Source organism: Lycorma delicatula, chromosome 5 (genome assembly GCF_047948215.1).
Source record: "Lycorma delicatula isolate Av1 chromosome 5, ASM4794821v1, whole genome shotgun sequence".
Lineage (NCBI taxonomy): Eukaryota > Metazoa > Arthropoda > Insecta > Hemiptera > Fulgoridae > Lycorma > Lycorma delicatula.
In genome coordinates, this window is record NC_134459.1 from 52,006,611 (window position 1) to 52,023,767 (window position 17,157).

Here is a 17,157-nt window from a genome sequence, read left to right on the forward strand (position 1 = left end):
TCCTCTTTCATGAACTTTACGAAATTAGCTACAATTTCATCGGATTGACTTTGGAGTAGTTCCTCCAATTATTGAAATTTTAAAATTCCACTTTCCTTCTAAACTATCAAATCTAATAATAAAAAAATACACAGTAAAAAAAGAGGATGCGAAATAATAATTGTTATAACCTTACTCAAATAGTGTATAGTGAAAAGTTAAACAAATGTTTGCAAATCATTGAAGCTGACAGTTGTAGAAAAAAGTAACTGATTCGTAAGATTTGCAATATGTGATTTTAATGTGAACATTTGAAGAAAGTGGCGAATAGGAAACGCTCTTTAATTATCCTATATTCCTACATTAACGAGCAATGTTTTTTCTTCTTTTTTTGGCAGTCGTGTTTTTAATTTTTAATATTTTTGTCTATTGTTAATACATTGATTTTAAAATATATTTACAGATCCGCCTTTGAAGAAGATTTATTTTAATGTAAATATCTACACACACACACACACACACACACACACACACACACACACACACACACACACACACACACACACACACACACACACACACACACACACACACACACACACACACACATATATATATATATATATATATATATATATACACACAAGCGCACGCAAATATATATATATATGGTACGTATATAGTGTCCACGGTTGATTATAAAAAGAAAATGCTTTAAGAAACTTGTTATTTTTAGCGGAATAATAAATTTATAAATTTTAATTATGGTAGATAAAATTTATAAATAATACATACGTATTACATTGAAAAAAGTGTTATTTTAATTAGTTGTAATTATAGTTAATTTACAAAAAACCGTTTACCAACAATTGAATTCGACGTGTTCAAGCGCTTTCTGAATTAAATTCCATCTTCAGGAACTCTCATATTTGTCCTATTTAAAATTTTAATTAAAACTTCACATGTAAAATTAAACAGTTGAAACACAAAATTGACAGGACGTTTACGTTGACATAATTTTAAAATATATGACGACCAACTGTTATGTTTTAAGCAAATGTCATGATTTTTTAATAATTTTACATGTGAAGTTTTAATTAACATTATAAATAGGACGAATTTGAGAGTTCCTGAAGATGGAATTTAATTCCGAAAACGCTTGAACGCGTCGAACTCAATTGTTGATAAGCGGTTTTTTGTATATTAACAATAATTATATATTTATACCAACGGGCTACGCTTAACAAAATTATTATCAATTAATTTTGTTAAAAGCTGTTGAGATTTGAATGTTGTCTGTATGGAAGGTGTAACTGTAAATGGAAAGTGACTCTCTTCGTAATCAGTTGTACGTTGTGATTCATCCACACCGATTCTATTCAAATAATTATAATTTTTTTCAGCTGTAGGTACTAATGTTTAATTGTTTTACTTTACGAATTAATTCACTACAGAAGCTTACAGAAAAGCGTGTACGTGAGTACATGGAAATGAAATTTTGTTGTTTATGAAAAATCCCATTTCTTGCTCGGGACTCAAATTCGGGGCTCAGATGAAATGCCGAAAAGCTACTAGTCCGCCAAGAAGATCAATGGAGTTTAACGTTTATAGTTATTTATTTATAAAATCTTTTTTTTCTAGTAAAATATTAATGAAGCAACAATACCGACATAAGTTGATTTCACCTTTACATTTCATGTAAAGTTTTTTTATGTTAGTATTACACGAATGATGATAATTCATATAGTTTCGTTCAAGTTTAAAAAAAAATTGATAGGACTTAATAACAGTTGCTCTAGATCGTGCTGTGTGATAACATAGTTTCTAATTGATTAAACGTTTTATATTATTCTTTAATTTTAATAATACTAGTGATTGAAAAAAAAAACTTTCCGTATTAATTTAATTCTATATCGTATTTATTTTTAATGGTGAAAAACAATTTTAATGATTTCTTGAGCCTTATAAAATATTAATAAAAGTAGATAAAAAATTTTCGTTAAAAAATTGACCTATTTTTGGTGCAGAATGTATGCAGTCGAGTTTGGGGCTTTATAAAAATAAAAACTTCTCCTGAATAAAAAAAAATTGCATTACCTTTTAGATTACTTTTCAACCGTTTGATGACATCAAGCTTGTTTTTTATTCCGTTTGAACCACCTATTGATCGCCTTAAAAACGACTTTGTACTGGTACATTTGTTTTTTAATAATCTTAGATAACTTTTGGTTTTAAGAAACTTTGATAACTTTTATTTTTAAGAAACTTTGTAATTCTCACGTTTGTATTTACTTTCTGTAGACTTTATTCATACCACTTTACTCAGAATCAAATTCTCTATAAGGTTTATTTAAAATTTACTGACTTTATTACCCATTTAACAAAGTTATTTTACGGCAAACATAAAATAGTGTTTTTTGACCCCAATTTTTATTTTTTCCCCAGATTTCTAAAAAAATACAGTTTTAGAATCTATTTTTTCTATTTTCAGGATAGATTTCATATAAAACCACTAAATTTACCCCTTAATTTGGGTACAAGGAATTATAGATTGCCTTATTTTACCGAAGGTGCAGAAATAATAACGAAATTTTTATCCAGCCGACACTCACTAACGAAGTGTTTCGTATGAATGTGTATATGAACTTTTTACTTAATTTTCACCATTTGAGTATGTTTGTTACATTCTTTTTTATTAACTTTTTACGTTTGTAACTATATATAATTTCAACGCCAATAGTAGTCGCTTCATAAATTTTATTTAGTTGCCTTTCAACTTATTTTGAAGAAGAAAAAATCAACAGATAGCAAGATAAGGAAACAACGGATAAGGAAATATTTCAAACTCAATTCTAAAGAAAAATATTAAAAAAGATATATTTACACATAGAAAAAGAGAGCCCTGAAAAAAACTGGAAATTAAATCTTATCATCACAGCATTTTTTCTTTTATACTGAATTTTCACAAAGAGAAAGTACAAAAAAAATTTATAAATGTAGTTAGAAAAGGAATTTTAGTTAACGATGAATAAGTTTAAAACAAAGTAGAAGAAAAAATATCAGTAGCACTAAAAATTAATTGAAAAGGTGTTGTAGAGTTCGAAATATAAAAAAAAATCCCTTTCGGCATGCCGGAAGGGAGAGGTAATTTCACCTGTGCTAAGTACGGAATAAAAAATATTTCCACCTTAAAGTTAAGAAAAATTTCAAATTTAATCATACAACAATGGTTGCAGGTGATAAAAGTTTCACATGTTTAGCATACGACAAGCCCCATCTTACAACTCCAGAAAAATGTTGATGATCCCTTGCCGTAAGGCTTTTTTGCGAAGGGATGAGGCACTGGGACTCCTTCACCCCTTCGCGAAAAAAGACCGAAACCCGGTGTGAGTGCCCTACACAGGGTGCTCACTAGAGGCATTGGCATCAAGACCGAGTCCAGGAACGACATAGTTGGATTTGGATACCCCGCTCTTGGGGTTAGAGGCAAGTAATGAAAAGATCTAACCGGTGGGCTGACCTGTAGAACTAGATTTAAGGCCGGCGGATGGGGAGGCCCGTTTGAGTAGACAACCCCCTGGGCTGTGCTTTGCTTTGTTGTGGATCAGGCCCGAGTGGGGGGTTAGGGTGAAAAAAAATAAATAAACCAACCCAGAGGGTTGATTTATATATAAAGTTTTTTTAATTTGAGTAGAGAAGAAAAACTATAATACTGTTTATATGTCTTATTAAATATTATAGGTGTCTTGTTAGGAAAGAAAACTGAAATACCTACAATATTATTCCATGATAAATATTTAAATTCCATGACAAAGTTTTGTTTTTATCATGAAAAATAAAAAAAATACATCGAGCCGCACGACATTATCAATGAATTTGATAACTCTAACTGAAATTTAATTTAAATTCAAAAATAATCTATTGATCATTTTCCTATCATTATAATTTGAATTTAATATATGAAAAATTAAAATAATATTTTTTGAAATTTTTCTCTTTCCCAAAAGTTAATTTTCAAAGCATCATTTTATGAAACACTTATATTTTATAAAATAATCTTGAAATGTGGTATTTATATCCCACTTTCTTTAGATATGTAGGCGATTAATTATTGTTTCTTCATCATAAATTGTTCAAAGTGTTTATAATTTATTAAGACTTAAAAATCTGTCATCGTTAACAAATTAATATTTTTTGGCCGTTTATTTAATTTTATAAAATTGAATTATATAATTTACTTTAATAATATTTTATTTACATCATTAAATTATGATATAAATTACATCTACAAGAAAATTGTGCATAAACGAGTTAAATAGTTTTGTGTTGAAAACCGTAATAAAAATTAACTTCAAGTAAAAAGGCATCCAGTTTATAAATAAAAAAATCCCTTTCGGCACGCCGAAAGACGGAGGTATATTTTACCGGTACTAAGAAACAGATATAAAAGATTTTCACCTTAAAATTATGAAAAACTTCAAATTTACTCAATACGACAATGGTTGCATATGAAAAAATTTCACATGTGTAGCTTACAAACCCCATCTTCTTATAATTCTAGCAACATTTTGATCATCCCTTGTCGTAAATGTTGGTCATATCAAACATTGTTTCAGACAAAGGTTTTAGGCAATGTTTAGAGAACTAACAACCATTTTAAACCAATTCGGTACTGTTTCATTTACGGGAGGTATGATTTTTTTGTCTTCGAAACCCTACTCTTTCCACCCCCTGAGCCAATGGTTGGTGATATCAAAAAATTTTACTTAAATAAGTTTTAGGCCTTTATTCAAAGAACAGTAGGAACTTTAAACGAATTCGATATTTTACTTAATAAGAAAGTTATAACGTCATCTCGTTTTTTTGAAAAAGCCCCCATTCGATATTGTCCATTAACGAACTCGAACGAAATTTTGGGTCGTTATATTTTATATATCAATTTGAAAGTGATTGGCACAAACTTACGGCAGTTATCTTGTCCACAAGAAAGTTTGTTATACATACGTATATACGAGTATACATAAATTTATACATAAACTTTTGAACTGACGGTGGTTTTGGTGTCTGGTGCATGTGAAACGCGAAGATATGTCGAAATTTTCGGAAGTTGAATCATGGTATCTATTACAATAGATAGCTTTCTTATGAAATCTACCTAAAAGTCTAAAATATTCTGACCTATTATTTAAAGAGGTAACATACGATAATTTTTTTTTTAGATTTGCTTAGATTAATAGCAATAACAAAAACAATGAGAAGATCAAAGAACTTTGATCATTGAACATTGTAAACGGAAATAAATAAAGATTTAAAAGAAAATATAATACGCGTTAAAGCTAGCAAGAATTTTATTTATATGAGATTTAGGCGTGCAAGCGCTAAAAATAACAAACAGTTAAAGAAGCATATCGTACTTCTATAACACGTTGAAAATTGAAACCGAACAGGAAGCGGAGAATTCCGAATTAAAATATAGTAAACTGAATTTTTTTAATAATATTTATCATCATCGATCATAGTTCAAAGAATGTGTACAGTACAATTGTTAAAAAAACAAGTTTTTCGATAAAATTATAGCATAAACAAAATAAATCAAATTTTTAAAATATATGTATTTATATTATGGAAGTTATTTCTTAAAATATAGGCATACTTAAAGTATTTTACATAACCTGGTTTATATCGTACATTCTAAATAAGTTGGAATGTTAGCAGCTTATTTGTAAATAAGCTAACATTTATTTGTTAATGTATTTACAGTTTTGTATTGTGTTGTATTTTTACATTTTATATTAAAGTAATTGATTAAGAAAACGAATTTAATTCCCTAGGAAATTTGTACCACTATTACCATGAAAATGTAGAACAGATAGGAGAGAGAGAAACAGATTCAGACGGATTGAAACAAACTAAATACATATATACTTGAACCAGAAGTGAAGGTTATGAGAGGAGGTGACCGAATGACGAAATTAGATTACGGAAGAGTCACTGATTCTGCATGTCTCTGATTCTATTTTCTCGTGTATTTGTCGGAAATGTTTCTGACAGCAGATAAAGACAATCTGTTGAGGGAAAATGTCTGCATCCGTGCGTTGCAACTTTTTCTCCATAGATTTTCTGATTATTCCCCTTAGGTTGTCGTCTGACAGAAGGACAGAAGAACGCAGTCATAATCTAAAACCAATTCAAAGATTACGAGATAAGCATAAATATGAGGACAGGTTTTTTTTTATTTCCTCTTCTACGGGAAAGTATATTTTTATGTTAAATAACAGACTAAATGATGAACAAACTGGGTGAATTAAAAGAATTAAAGAATTAGGTAAATAAGAAGCTCTGTGACTGAAGATACACATTAAGGACACTTCTTGTTCTTAATGATAAACCGAGTTTAAACTAACAATAAGAATTCCAAAGGAACGAAAAGATAGAGAAAAACTTGAACAGGGAGTTACAGTATAGTTCACGAAAACTTTTCCCAGAAACATGGAGCTTAAAGATCCATCTAAGAGACGGAACTTAATTTATTGAATAATAATAATAAAAGAAACTAAATTTTTAAAAAGTTAATGTAATGAACATAATAAAAATTGAGAGTTTACAAATTAATTTTTTTTTTTTTTATTTCAAAAGGTTTATCAATTAATAAAAAAAGTCAACGTATTTCTACATAAACATTCCGATGGACTGCAAAAATATATTTTACTATGATCGATAAATAATAGATAACGCGTTTCGTTAATCACGACAAGAAAGAGTAGATATCCTTCTCTACAGATAATGGAAAAAGGAATTATCCCAGCAATTGCCTGAATGGAACAAAGGAAACCGTGACAAAAACCTTGATCACAGCATCATTGCATCACACAATCTGAAGACATATACATAAAAATGTAATGGTTCTGTGAGATTTTTATTCTTTCATGCAACAAATACTCAACCGATTGAGCTGAAATTTTGGATAAATGAAGTTTTTATACCTGAAAAGAAAATATGACTATTGCCATTACGAAATGTTTCATCGTTTCAAGGTAGCGACCGTTTTAATGATTTGCGGTAACAACCAGGTTATGTTCCTTACCGATATTCAATTTTACTGTGGCTAAACCATTGATCATATCGAATTTGGAAACTACTTGTAATATTTAAAATTAAATTTTTACAAAAGAGGTATGTATATCTTTTTCGATATCTCTTTTGGTTATCTGAAAAATTAGCTTAAACGTGCGGCGGTGTACGGCACAGCCGCACAACCAACACAACTACTGCCATTGTTACTGTGTGTGTGAGACGCGATGCACCGCGACTGACTGCACCTGACTCAAGTTACTTGACTAAAAAATATAAAATAAAAAAACAAAGAAAAGGAATAAAATGTATGGTCACCTTCTGGAGTGTGTATCGGGTAGTGCTAAAAACCGGGCGAAATACATCTTTTCCGTACGAAAGACAAGTAACCGGCTATAACTACATTTCTTTGGATGGGGGACGAAAATTCTGAAATCCGAATACTTCAGATCACTGAATGTTTCGAGTTCTGTGCTGGCCAAACTGTTGCTATTGCTCTGAAGAAATAACAATACAGTGATAGTTTTTGTAAATTAACAGGCTTTAATTTTTATTTATCTTTATTATCCTCACAAGCATGAGGATAATGAACACAGTGTGAGGTCAAGAGAGCGGAGCCCGCTGCCTAGACAAGCAAGGTGTTAATTATAAAATAGAAGCTGGGAATAAAGTCCATATTGATCATTTAAGCGCATAAAAGTTTGTTAAGGTAAGTACATGGAAATAAAAAAATAATTAAAATATAAATAATTATTCACAATTCATAAATCTTTAATGTAATTTACTTATTACACGATTAACGGAAATGATGAATATTTAAGAATTTTTTTTTTAAATAAGTATTACTTAAAAATTCATTGACAGAGTAGTACTCTAGTCTTGTAAAAGAAAGTTTTTAAATTCTATTTTTCTATAATTTTCTATAAACTAAATTTTCTATTTTAAATAGGCAGGTGTAAAGACTTTTTAAATGATTCGGTAATCTGTTAAAAGCGGCAGCAGAAGCGTAATACTTCGCCTTTCTCGAAAGCCGAAATATTATATTGAGTTACATAAACACAAGTCTATTGTCTGGTTTAATAAAGATAGATATTGTTACTTTTTAAGAATAAGTGAACAAAGTATGCACACACACACACACACACACACACACACACACAGAGAGAGAGAGAGAGAGAGAGAGAGAGAGAGGGATAGGGTGTGAGAGAACGAGGGAGAGGGAGGAGTGTGATATATTTCTAATTTCTCAAATGATGTTAGTGAATCGTTTTCTAAATTTGCATATGATTTAAAATTAAACCCCTCATCCGGTGTTAAATTCGAAAATATTTTAAACCTTTATGATACTTTTCTTAGGCCTGATCATATCCCGTGATAATGTCTTATTCGTGTACAAATTTGCAGTTGAAAAAATAATATTTTTTAAATTTACTAAATTGAAATTTATGGCTATGGTTGAGTTTTAAATTTATATACATATATTTTTAATTATTTTTTTAATATTTTTTACCTTCCTTCTTTCTACTTCTAAGTACTTAACCAACATTTAAAACCTTTTGAATTCCTTAACAGAAGAGACTTTCAATCTGATGCACAGCCAATTTTCGATCGGCTTCATCAGTACAAAACTGATTTCCTCGTCTTTTAGCTTGCCTTTCAGTGAGCTAAAAAGATGAAAATCGATTTGAACCAGTTCAGAATTGCACGATGAGCGATTTAGCTGCTCAAAACATAGTTCATGAAGGCAAAGGAAGGTTTTTTTGGTCGTACGAGGTCAAGCGTTATCTTCAAGCGAGTTCACACTTTTTAAAAGTCTAAAATGCCTTTTGAGCTCGATTTTTGCTTTCAATAATCGCAGTAACTCACATCATTCACTGTAAAACCGGTTTAACTCCTTCGACATTATCATTATTGTTTGAAATTAAAGAGAGAAATAAAGAAACCTTTTCATTATTCTTCGTACAGAGAAATCCTATCATTTTTAAAACAATTATACATTCGTAGATTTTGTGTTTACCCAAAAAACTCTTATTGTATAAGGGTACATTCTACAATAACCTCTGCTGGTTTACCCTTTTAGGATCTCAAAAATTTAATACAGCTAGCTTCTCTTTCTTGGAGAAATTAAACAAAGAAGCACTAAACACAACTTCTAATGAACAAACGGTACATGAGGTTATAATTTATATCAGAACAGCAAGTATTGCAAGATATGTGATTGTGGGAGAAACAAAAAAATGTTCTTTACTTTTTGATTTTCCTATACACACACACACATATATATATACAAGCTAGTTAGTCATACTAACTGATTCTCATCTAGCTAGCGGGCTGTGCTTCCTGAACCCGCCGTGTTCATTGAATTCATGCTTGTGAGAATAATAATGATAAATAAAAAAAAAGTCTTCAGTTTTTAAAAACTGTATTGTAATTTTTTAATAACAACAGTTTGGTCAGTAAAGCAATCGAAATTTTGAGTGAACTGAAGAATGAGGGTTTCAATATAGTTGACAACCACCTAAAAATTGTAGCTAGACCTGTCCTTTGTTTGGGTAAAAATGTATTTTGCCCGGTTCTTAGCGTTACCCGACAAACACCACTAGGAGATCAACGTCCTTCTTTTCTCATTTTTTTTAAATTCTTTTTTTTTTTACTTCCTTGTGTGAAGTAAAGGGCGTATGGTCTCGCGAAAAATATTGGTTTTCAGATTTCAAAGGAACTATCCATTTTGACCATCCCTGAATCCATTTTGGTTGGTCCACTTTTGTTCGGCGTGACGCCTGTACGTACGTACGTATATACATATGTATCTCGCATAACTAAAAAACGATTAGCCGTAGGATGTTGAAATTTTGGATTTAGGACTGTTATAACAACTAGTTGTGCAACTCTCCTTTTGATTGCAATCGACTAGACCAAAAGTGACCAAAAAAACCCAAAATCAAAAACTTTGGATTTTCAATTTTTTCTTAACTGTATGTAGTAATAAGCCCTCATTGAGAGCTTTTCAACAATATATCATAAGTGGTACTTATTTTCATTGGTTCCAGAGTTGTAGCCCAATAAAAGTTTAATTAATGACATATTTGGATCTTACAAGGGGAAGACACATCGGTTCAAATGTGACTTCTTTTCCTTTTTTTAACCTTTTTTTAAATTTAATTATACTGATTTATTAATAATGTTTGTAAAAAAAAATTACAATAATAATAATTAATAAAAGAAAAAAAAGAAAAAATAACAGAAGTTATTAATGAAATAAAACGTTATGTACTGTTCGTTTAAAAAAAAATTGTGTATTCAATTTAATAGGCGTACAAGGAAGTAATGTGGTGTATATATCAGATTTTTTTATTTTATGTTTTTTAGTATACCTTTGGACCCCTTAAAAAATCGATAATGATTTTACATATTTACCTGAAGAGTAAACCTGATCGAGTGAATATCCCGTTTAGTATAGTCGGAAATGGTGAAAATTTGCAATCATTCTTCAAAACCTTTTACCTTTCTTCACTCCTTTCAAAATCGAAACTCTATAAATCTAGAAATTGGTTGTTAAATATTCACATGAAGATTACACACACAAAAAAACCAAAGTGATATCTTCATTTTGAACTGAGAAATTAAAAAAATACTAAAATTTTATGTTAACCCATTTTAACCTTTTAAACTTTAAACAATTTTTTAAAAAAATCATTCTGTAATTGTACACTTATACCGAAAAATGAAAAGTGTATACAAATTTTCATCGATTTATCTTTAGAAGTTTTTGCTGGGCGTTGATTATGAATCAGAAGGACATCTTATTAAACAGATTTGAATACTAGATCGTGGGTTCCGGTATTCTTTGGTGGTTGGGTTTCAATTAACCATATATCTCAGGGATGGTCAAACTGAGACTGTTCAAGAGTACACTTCATTTACACTCATACATATCATCCTCATTCATCCTCTGAAGTAATACCTGAATCGTAATTCCCGGAGACTACACAGGGAAAAAGAAAAAAAAGGACATCTTATTCCACAGGTATTTGTAGATATAGCACACACTATGAAATAACAATAATATATATACTCTAGTTTATTGTCAAAATTAAGGAATTCATAAGTTGTAAAATACTGGAATGATACTCTTACTTTCTAGATGCAGTTCTTTATTATACAATAAATTATGTGTCTTTAAAGATACCTCCATTTCTTTATAAAAAGATTGTATACTTTTAAAATTATAATTTTCAAACATAAATTCTGTAATTTAAGATATATTTCTTTGTTTTAATATTTCCTCTTAGATCAAGACTATTTTATTTAAATTTAAACTTTTATTTTTATTATTTTGCCAAGTTTAATATTAAAAATGTACGGCCCTTTTTATTAAAAAAAAAAACCCCTGAGGATTAAGGGCTCTTAAAAACGCATTATTATGAAAAAACACGTAAAATAAGAAGAATAAATGGATAAAACAAGATATCTTCTCTGTATTTTACAGTTTAGGTTAATTCATCAACTTGAATATTATTATATTAAAAAAAATATTTTCTCTCTACACTTAACGTACACATTATGTTTAAAAAACATAAATGTTTCCAAACATTCAGAATTTCTTTTTTTGAATTACGTCCAACAGTAATGTATCCTTTCATTTCGTATTTACATTTTCAGGCAATAATTTCTATCCATTTTTGTTTTGTAGGCCATTATTTGATATTATTATGATAAAGTAAAGTTATTTATTTATGTTTAACTTTAATTCTTATTTAACAATATTAACAAACAAGAATGTAACAATTCTTATTTTTTTTATTCTAACAGTTTAATAATAATTGATTTTAATAATAATTCTGAATAAAATAAATTAATAAGTATCAGATTTATGTCAATTATAATTAATTAATAAATTATTATTATTATTATTTAATTTTATAAAATATGAAATATTCTGTTTCATTTTATCTATTTCATAAAATAAATATTTTAATCTAATTCAAAATACGACTTACTATATTGTTTTATCAAAAAATAAAAGCTTGTTTTAAGTACTTTTTATCTATTTATATTATCTTTAGTCACACCTGTATTGTAGGAGTACAATAGATTACTGGAGACTCGTTTATTATATAGTTCAATATCTTTTAAATGTCGTAATAATCTGTTAAAAAATTGTCTCTTCAATTTTTATAAATTAATATTTATAAAACATAAGTTTGTTAAATTTCTTTTTCTTACTAACAGCTGTGTTATACAGAGGTTATGTGAACAGTGGTTGTGCGTTGGTTTTCCATTCTTTTTCTTTATTTAGTATCATGTAATTTTTTATTCTTCATTTATTTCTTTCACTACAGTCCGGTCACAAAAAACATTTTTAATGAGGCGAACAAGATGTGTTGAAGAATCATCATCAGAAAGCATTAATATGGTAAAGTATTTTAAAGAATAATAAAAATAATTTACGCGCGTGCCTCTATATTTGTGTAAGTGTGTGTGTGTGTGTGTGTGTGTGTGTGTGTGTGTGTGTGTGTGTGTGTGTGCGTGCGTGCGTGCGTTTTAATTTTTATAAGGGTAACAAGTAAATCTGTTTATCGAGCAAATAAAACTTTGCGCTTAATTTTTATTTAATTTAAACATACATTTTTATCAGCTTTCAAAATGTAATAAACATTTTATGTTCAGTCCATAATATAATTTAATTATACGTTAAAATGAATACTTAAGAAATCGTATATTTGCTATTTCACGGAAAGAAGAAAGATAATGCTTCAGTATTTGTATGGAAGGTTTAAGGGAAACTGTTGAAAAGTTTTAATAAAAACTGCATTACGAAGTAGAAAATTATAAATAAAAAAGAGGAACGGTTTAGTGAAAATTAATACAAATAAAACAGTTATTTTATAAAATAATTGTGATTTAACTTAGAAAGATAATAAATAAAATGAATGTATAATAAAACAATTTTAAAGACGTTTATTCTTAAAAATTTAAATAACGTTAAACAAATATGCAAAAAATTCTAGGGATTTTTATTTAAAAACACAAGGTGTTCCTAGTCAAAGTACAGAAAGTTCAGTTCTTAAAAAAAAGATGGGGGGGGGGTGGATTGCTAGACCAAAGACAGGCTGATTGCTAGCTGCTACGACCAATCGCGGCAAACCCTCCCCTCCATTGTACTATTAGAACTGACAACATTACTTCAGATACTTTAGGTATAACTACTGCACATCTTCGCCTATTCACTTTACAAATTTTGATTATTTTTTACACATTTGCTTTTCAGCCGGCAATATTGGCCAACGACAATTACAATTAAATATAATTAAATTTGTATGTAATATATACTTAAAATAAGCAGAATTTTTTCACTGTATATCTTTTCCGAAACCAATCAAAATTAAGAACAGAAAAGAAAGTTTAAAAAGTGTAAATAGCATTCAAATGAATAATAGTTTTATTCAGAAACTAGCGGACGCGGCAATGCTTCGCTATTAACAGATTTGAGTATATATATAGATTAAATGAACACAATTGAAAGTTTGATAAAACATTAACAAAATGAACATTTCGAAACTTCACAAAATTTAACCTTTCCCTTTCAACCTTTCTCTCTTTGTCTTTCCCCCTTTTAATTTTTCCCCTTTCCCATTTTCATTTTTACCATATTCCCTTTCCCTTTACCCATGTTCCCTTTTTCTTTCCTCTTCTTTTCCCTTCCCCCATTTCTCTTTCCCTTACTTTCCTTTTCCCCTTTTATTTTTTCTCCTCTCCCGTTTCCATTTCCTTTTCCCCGTTTTATTTATATTTTCCCCTCCTTTCCTCTTACCTTTTTCGATTTTTCCTTTTCCGATTTTTCTCTTTCTCCCCTTTTTACCCTCGCGTAGATCGGTCCAGTAGTTTTTTAATCTATAGTGTTCACATAAATCGGAAACACCGAAATGGAATAGTAAAATATTTAGTATTGCGTGTGTTGCTTTTACGTCCATCAGTTAGCGCTGTTTTAAAAAAAGCATTTTTTTACCTGTCACAGGTGTGACATCTTAGGCATATAAATAGTAGGTACATAAAAACACGCGCGTATTCGAATGCAACGTTGTGTCAAAATTTCAGAACAATCGATGAAGAACTTTCGGAGATTTAATATTTTGAACGACAATTATATTTTTATTTATATAGATAAAGTGATTAGTTTTAATTTAAAAACAAAATTCGTCAACTTAAACAGAATTCCGTAAATTGATGAAAAGCTTAAATAGGTTAAAAGGTAAAATTACAACGAACGATTCAGTAAATGTTACGATGAAACTTTCGAATACTGGTTTTCGACAAGCTGAATAAAACCGAATGATGACAAGCAGGCAATTCGGGATTTCCTAGCTCCTCAACTTTATCGGTGTTTTTTTTCACGTGTACATCTACTCCTTTGTTTTTCAGGAGAGCTCAAGGTTAATTCTAATCATTCTTCAATTCTCTTGAAAATTCTCCAATTAGAATGCAAATAGAAAGGGCATATTGAAACTCATCATTCCGGTTAGAGTAGTATCAAAACAATTGTGCAGCCAACATAACTGAATGCTATTAAAAGAATCCATGTTATTGAATGTTACCGGAAAAAACTGATGTACATAATATTCTTTTCAATACCACGTGCATTACTTGAAATATTAAAAAGACAGGTGGCTATATTTGATTATGCTATAACAATCCATTTTGCTTAAAAAAGGAACATCTTCAAAGCAAAAACAATGCAGATTTAAGAAAGTAGAAATGAGGAAAAAATTTGCAATTAGACCAACTTTATTCGCAAAAAAGGAACCAGAATTATTGAGACCAATTTATTTGTAAAGAATGAAATAGAAGACTGAAAGTCTCTCTTCATTTTTATGAAGTAAGTTAAAAATATCGCTAAGTTCACCCACTGTTCAACCCCAAACATTAAACATTATATGAAATAAAGCAGCATTACCATTAACAAATAAAATAAACTTAAGATTTATTAAAAAAAAGAATCAATAATATTTTAGAATTACTGTAGTACGTATTTTAAACCTATCTGAGAAAAAAAGAAAAACAGATTGCCTTGTATATTTCTACCAACAGTAAAAACATTTTATTTTACTAAACAATGCTTCATCATCCTGTAACCGACAACACTGTATAATTTAGCCAGAAATTAGAACTAAATCGAGAGACATGGAGAAATTACTTCATTTACACGGTCATTAACAACGCACAATCGCATTACCAAACAGCATGGCACCGATACAACTGCTTGCTTTGACGCGTTACTATAGTAGTCAACGTATTCTAGATTTACAACTACAATAATCTTTTTTAATACCACTTACAAATTTAATACATTTTTTAATGTTTAAAATTATTTCTGTATAGAAATTGTTTACATATAATATCAAATAAATTAATAATAATAATAATAATAATAATAACACAATACGAAACTAATTCAATAAGAAACAGGTGGAGTAATGATTGGAGAAGATTAAATATCAAACTAAACGTACTTAAAACTTCTCCATATAAATGGAAGAGCGACGTGAAGCTGACTCGCCGAGAACAGGTAGCGGTGACCAGACATAGAAACGGTCACACGCGAATAACATATTCGGACTGAGGGCGTGGAGCAAAGGTATGCGCAAGACATGCCTGGATCCAGGTAGATCGGGACCGGGAAGGGCAGCCTCCCCGCCGAGGGGTTCTTTGGCCATCCTGAACAGGTCCTGAACAGGTCCTGAACATGGTCGAATTGTTCCTATGTTGCGGGGGGAAACCGATAGGGTTAAGTCCTACGTGACACAGGTGGGGCAGTCAAATGCCACGGCATCCTGGGACGCGGTTTCAGTTGTCCCGGGGGTGCTTAAAATAAAGGGAAAGAAAAGAATTCTATGGATATGGACTATCTAAATATGGATTCGATGGATATTAATAATGTTGGTGTAGTTAAGACATTTTTTTTTTATTTTGTTTTGTGTTTTATTCATTGTTTCTTTTTAACAGCAGAGCCCCTTATACCCTGTAAGTGTTCTCAGTGTTTGCGTTTAAATGTTTCTGTGCTCTTAATTTTGGTGTTTTTAAATAAAATGTAATCTTAATTTTTTCATTCTTCCTCGGGTTTTGCTCAAGCCAGTGTTAGGGCCTATCCTTCACTCCATCTTCACTACGGACCTACCGGTACCAGACAATACCACTGTTGTATCCTTTGCCGACAATACGGCAATGCTCTGGGTTATCATCGACAGCAATTGCTGTCGATGATAACTAAATTTAAAATAATAAGTAAATTTTATCATCTTATTGAAAAAGATTAACAACTGGTGAAATATATTTTATCATTGATCTACACGAATCTACTTTCAATAAAAAATTTTTATCATAAAACTAGCGTCAATTAATATTTTTGTTCTTAATAAAATAATCTGAATTATAAAGATAGTTTAAATTATTGATATTCATACATAAAATTATGTTCAAAGTGCAATTAAAAGTAACTGAATTCTTATCAAAAAATTGCATTATCTTTTTGAGCTTAAAAAGAAAATTCTTAACCTTGCGTTTTATTGACACAATTAAAAGATAATTACAAGTTAACGTCTGTTATAATTAATTTATCGTCTTTTAACGTTTATATAAAAGAAAAAACGTTGAGATATAAGAAAAAATTATTTCATCGAGTTTTATTAAATAATGTTTCTAATTATGAGTTAGAAAAAGTAGTTTTAATTTCAAATTTATTACATATTTTATAGAGCGTTTTAGTTATGGAATATTATATATATTGAAAAATCATTCCAAAAATAAATATGAGAAAAAAAACATTTATTTTTAACTTATGTCTTCAAAAATTTACTTCATGTTTTGTAGGAGAACAATATTTTGACCCAATTTTTATGTTATAAAAAACTGTTATAATATATATTACATTTTATATTATATTATTATATAATATAATGTAGTTTATAGCATTTATAATTTATAATCTCAAGTCTCTGTACCCAAGGGAACTGCAGAAGTGGTCCTGTATTTCCCCGGTACTCGTGGGACAAAATTTTTCCTGTACTCAAAAAATCATAAGTTGGTTGATGGTCCACTTGAAAAAATCAC

General features: G+C 29.6%; 1 protein-coding gene across 1 annotated transcript in view; it reads left to right on the forward strand.

Annotated features, from left to right (window-relative positions):
• Positions 1 to 12,167: 12,167 nt before the first annotated feature.
• The window catches only part of LOC142324952 (uncharacterized), a 36,785-nt gene continuing 31,795 nt past the window's right edge, over positions 12,168 to 17,157 (forward strand). The window contains exon 1 of the mRNA XM_075366112.1: positions 12,168 to 12,466. Within this exon, the coding sequence (XP_075222227.1) occupies positions 12,416 to 12,466 (51 nt within the window). The 5' untranslated portion in view covers positions 12,168 to 12,415. The remainder of the gene's footprint in view (positions 12,467 to 17,157) is intronic.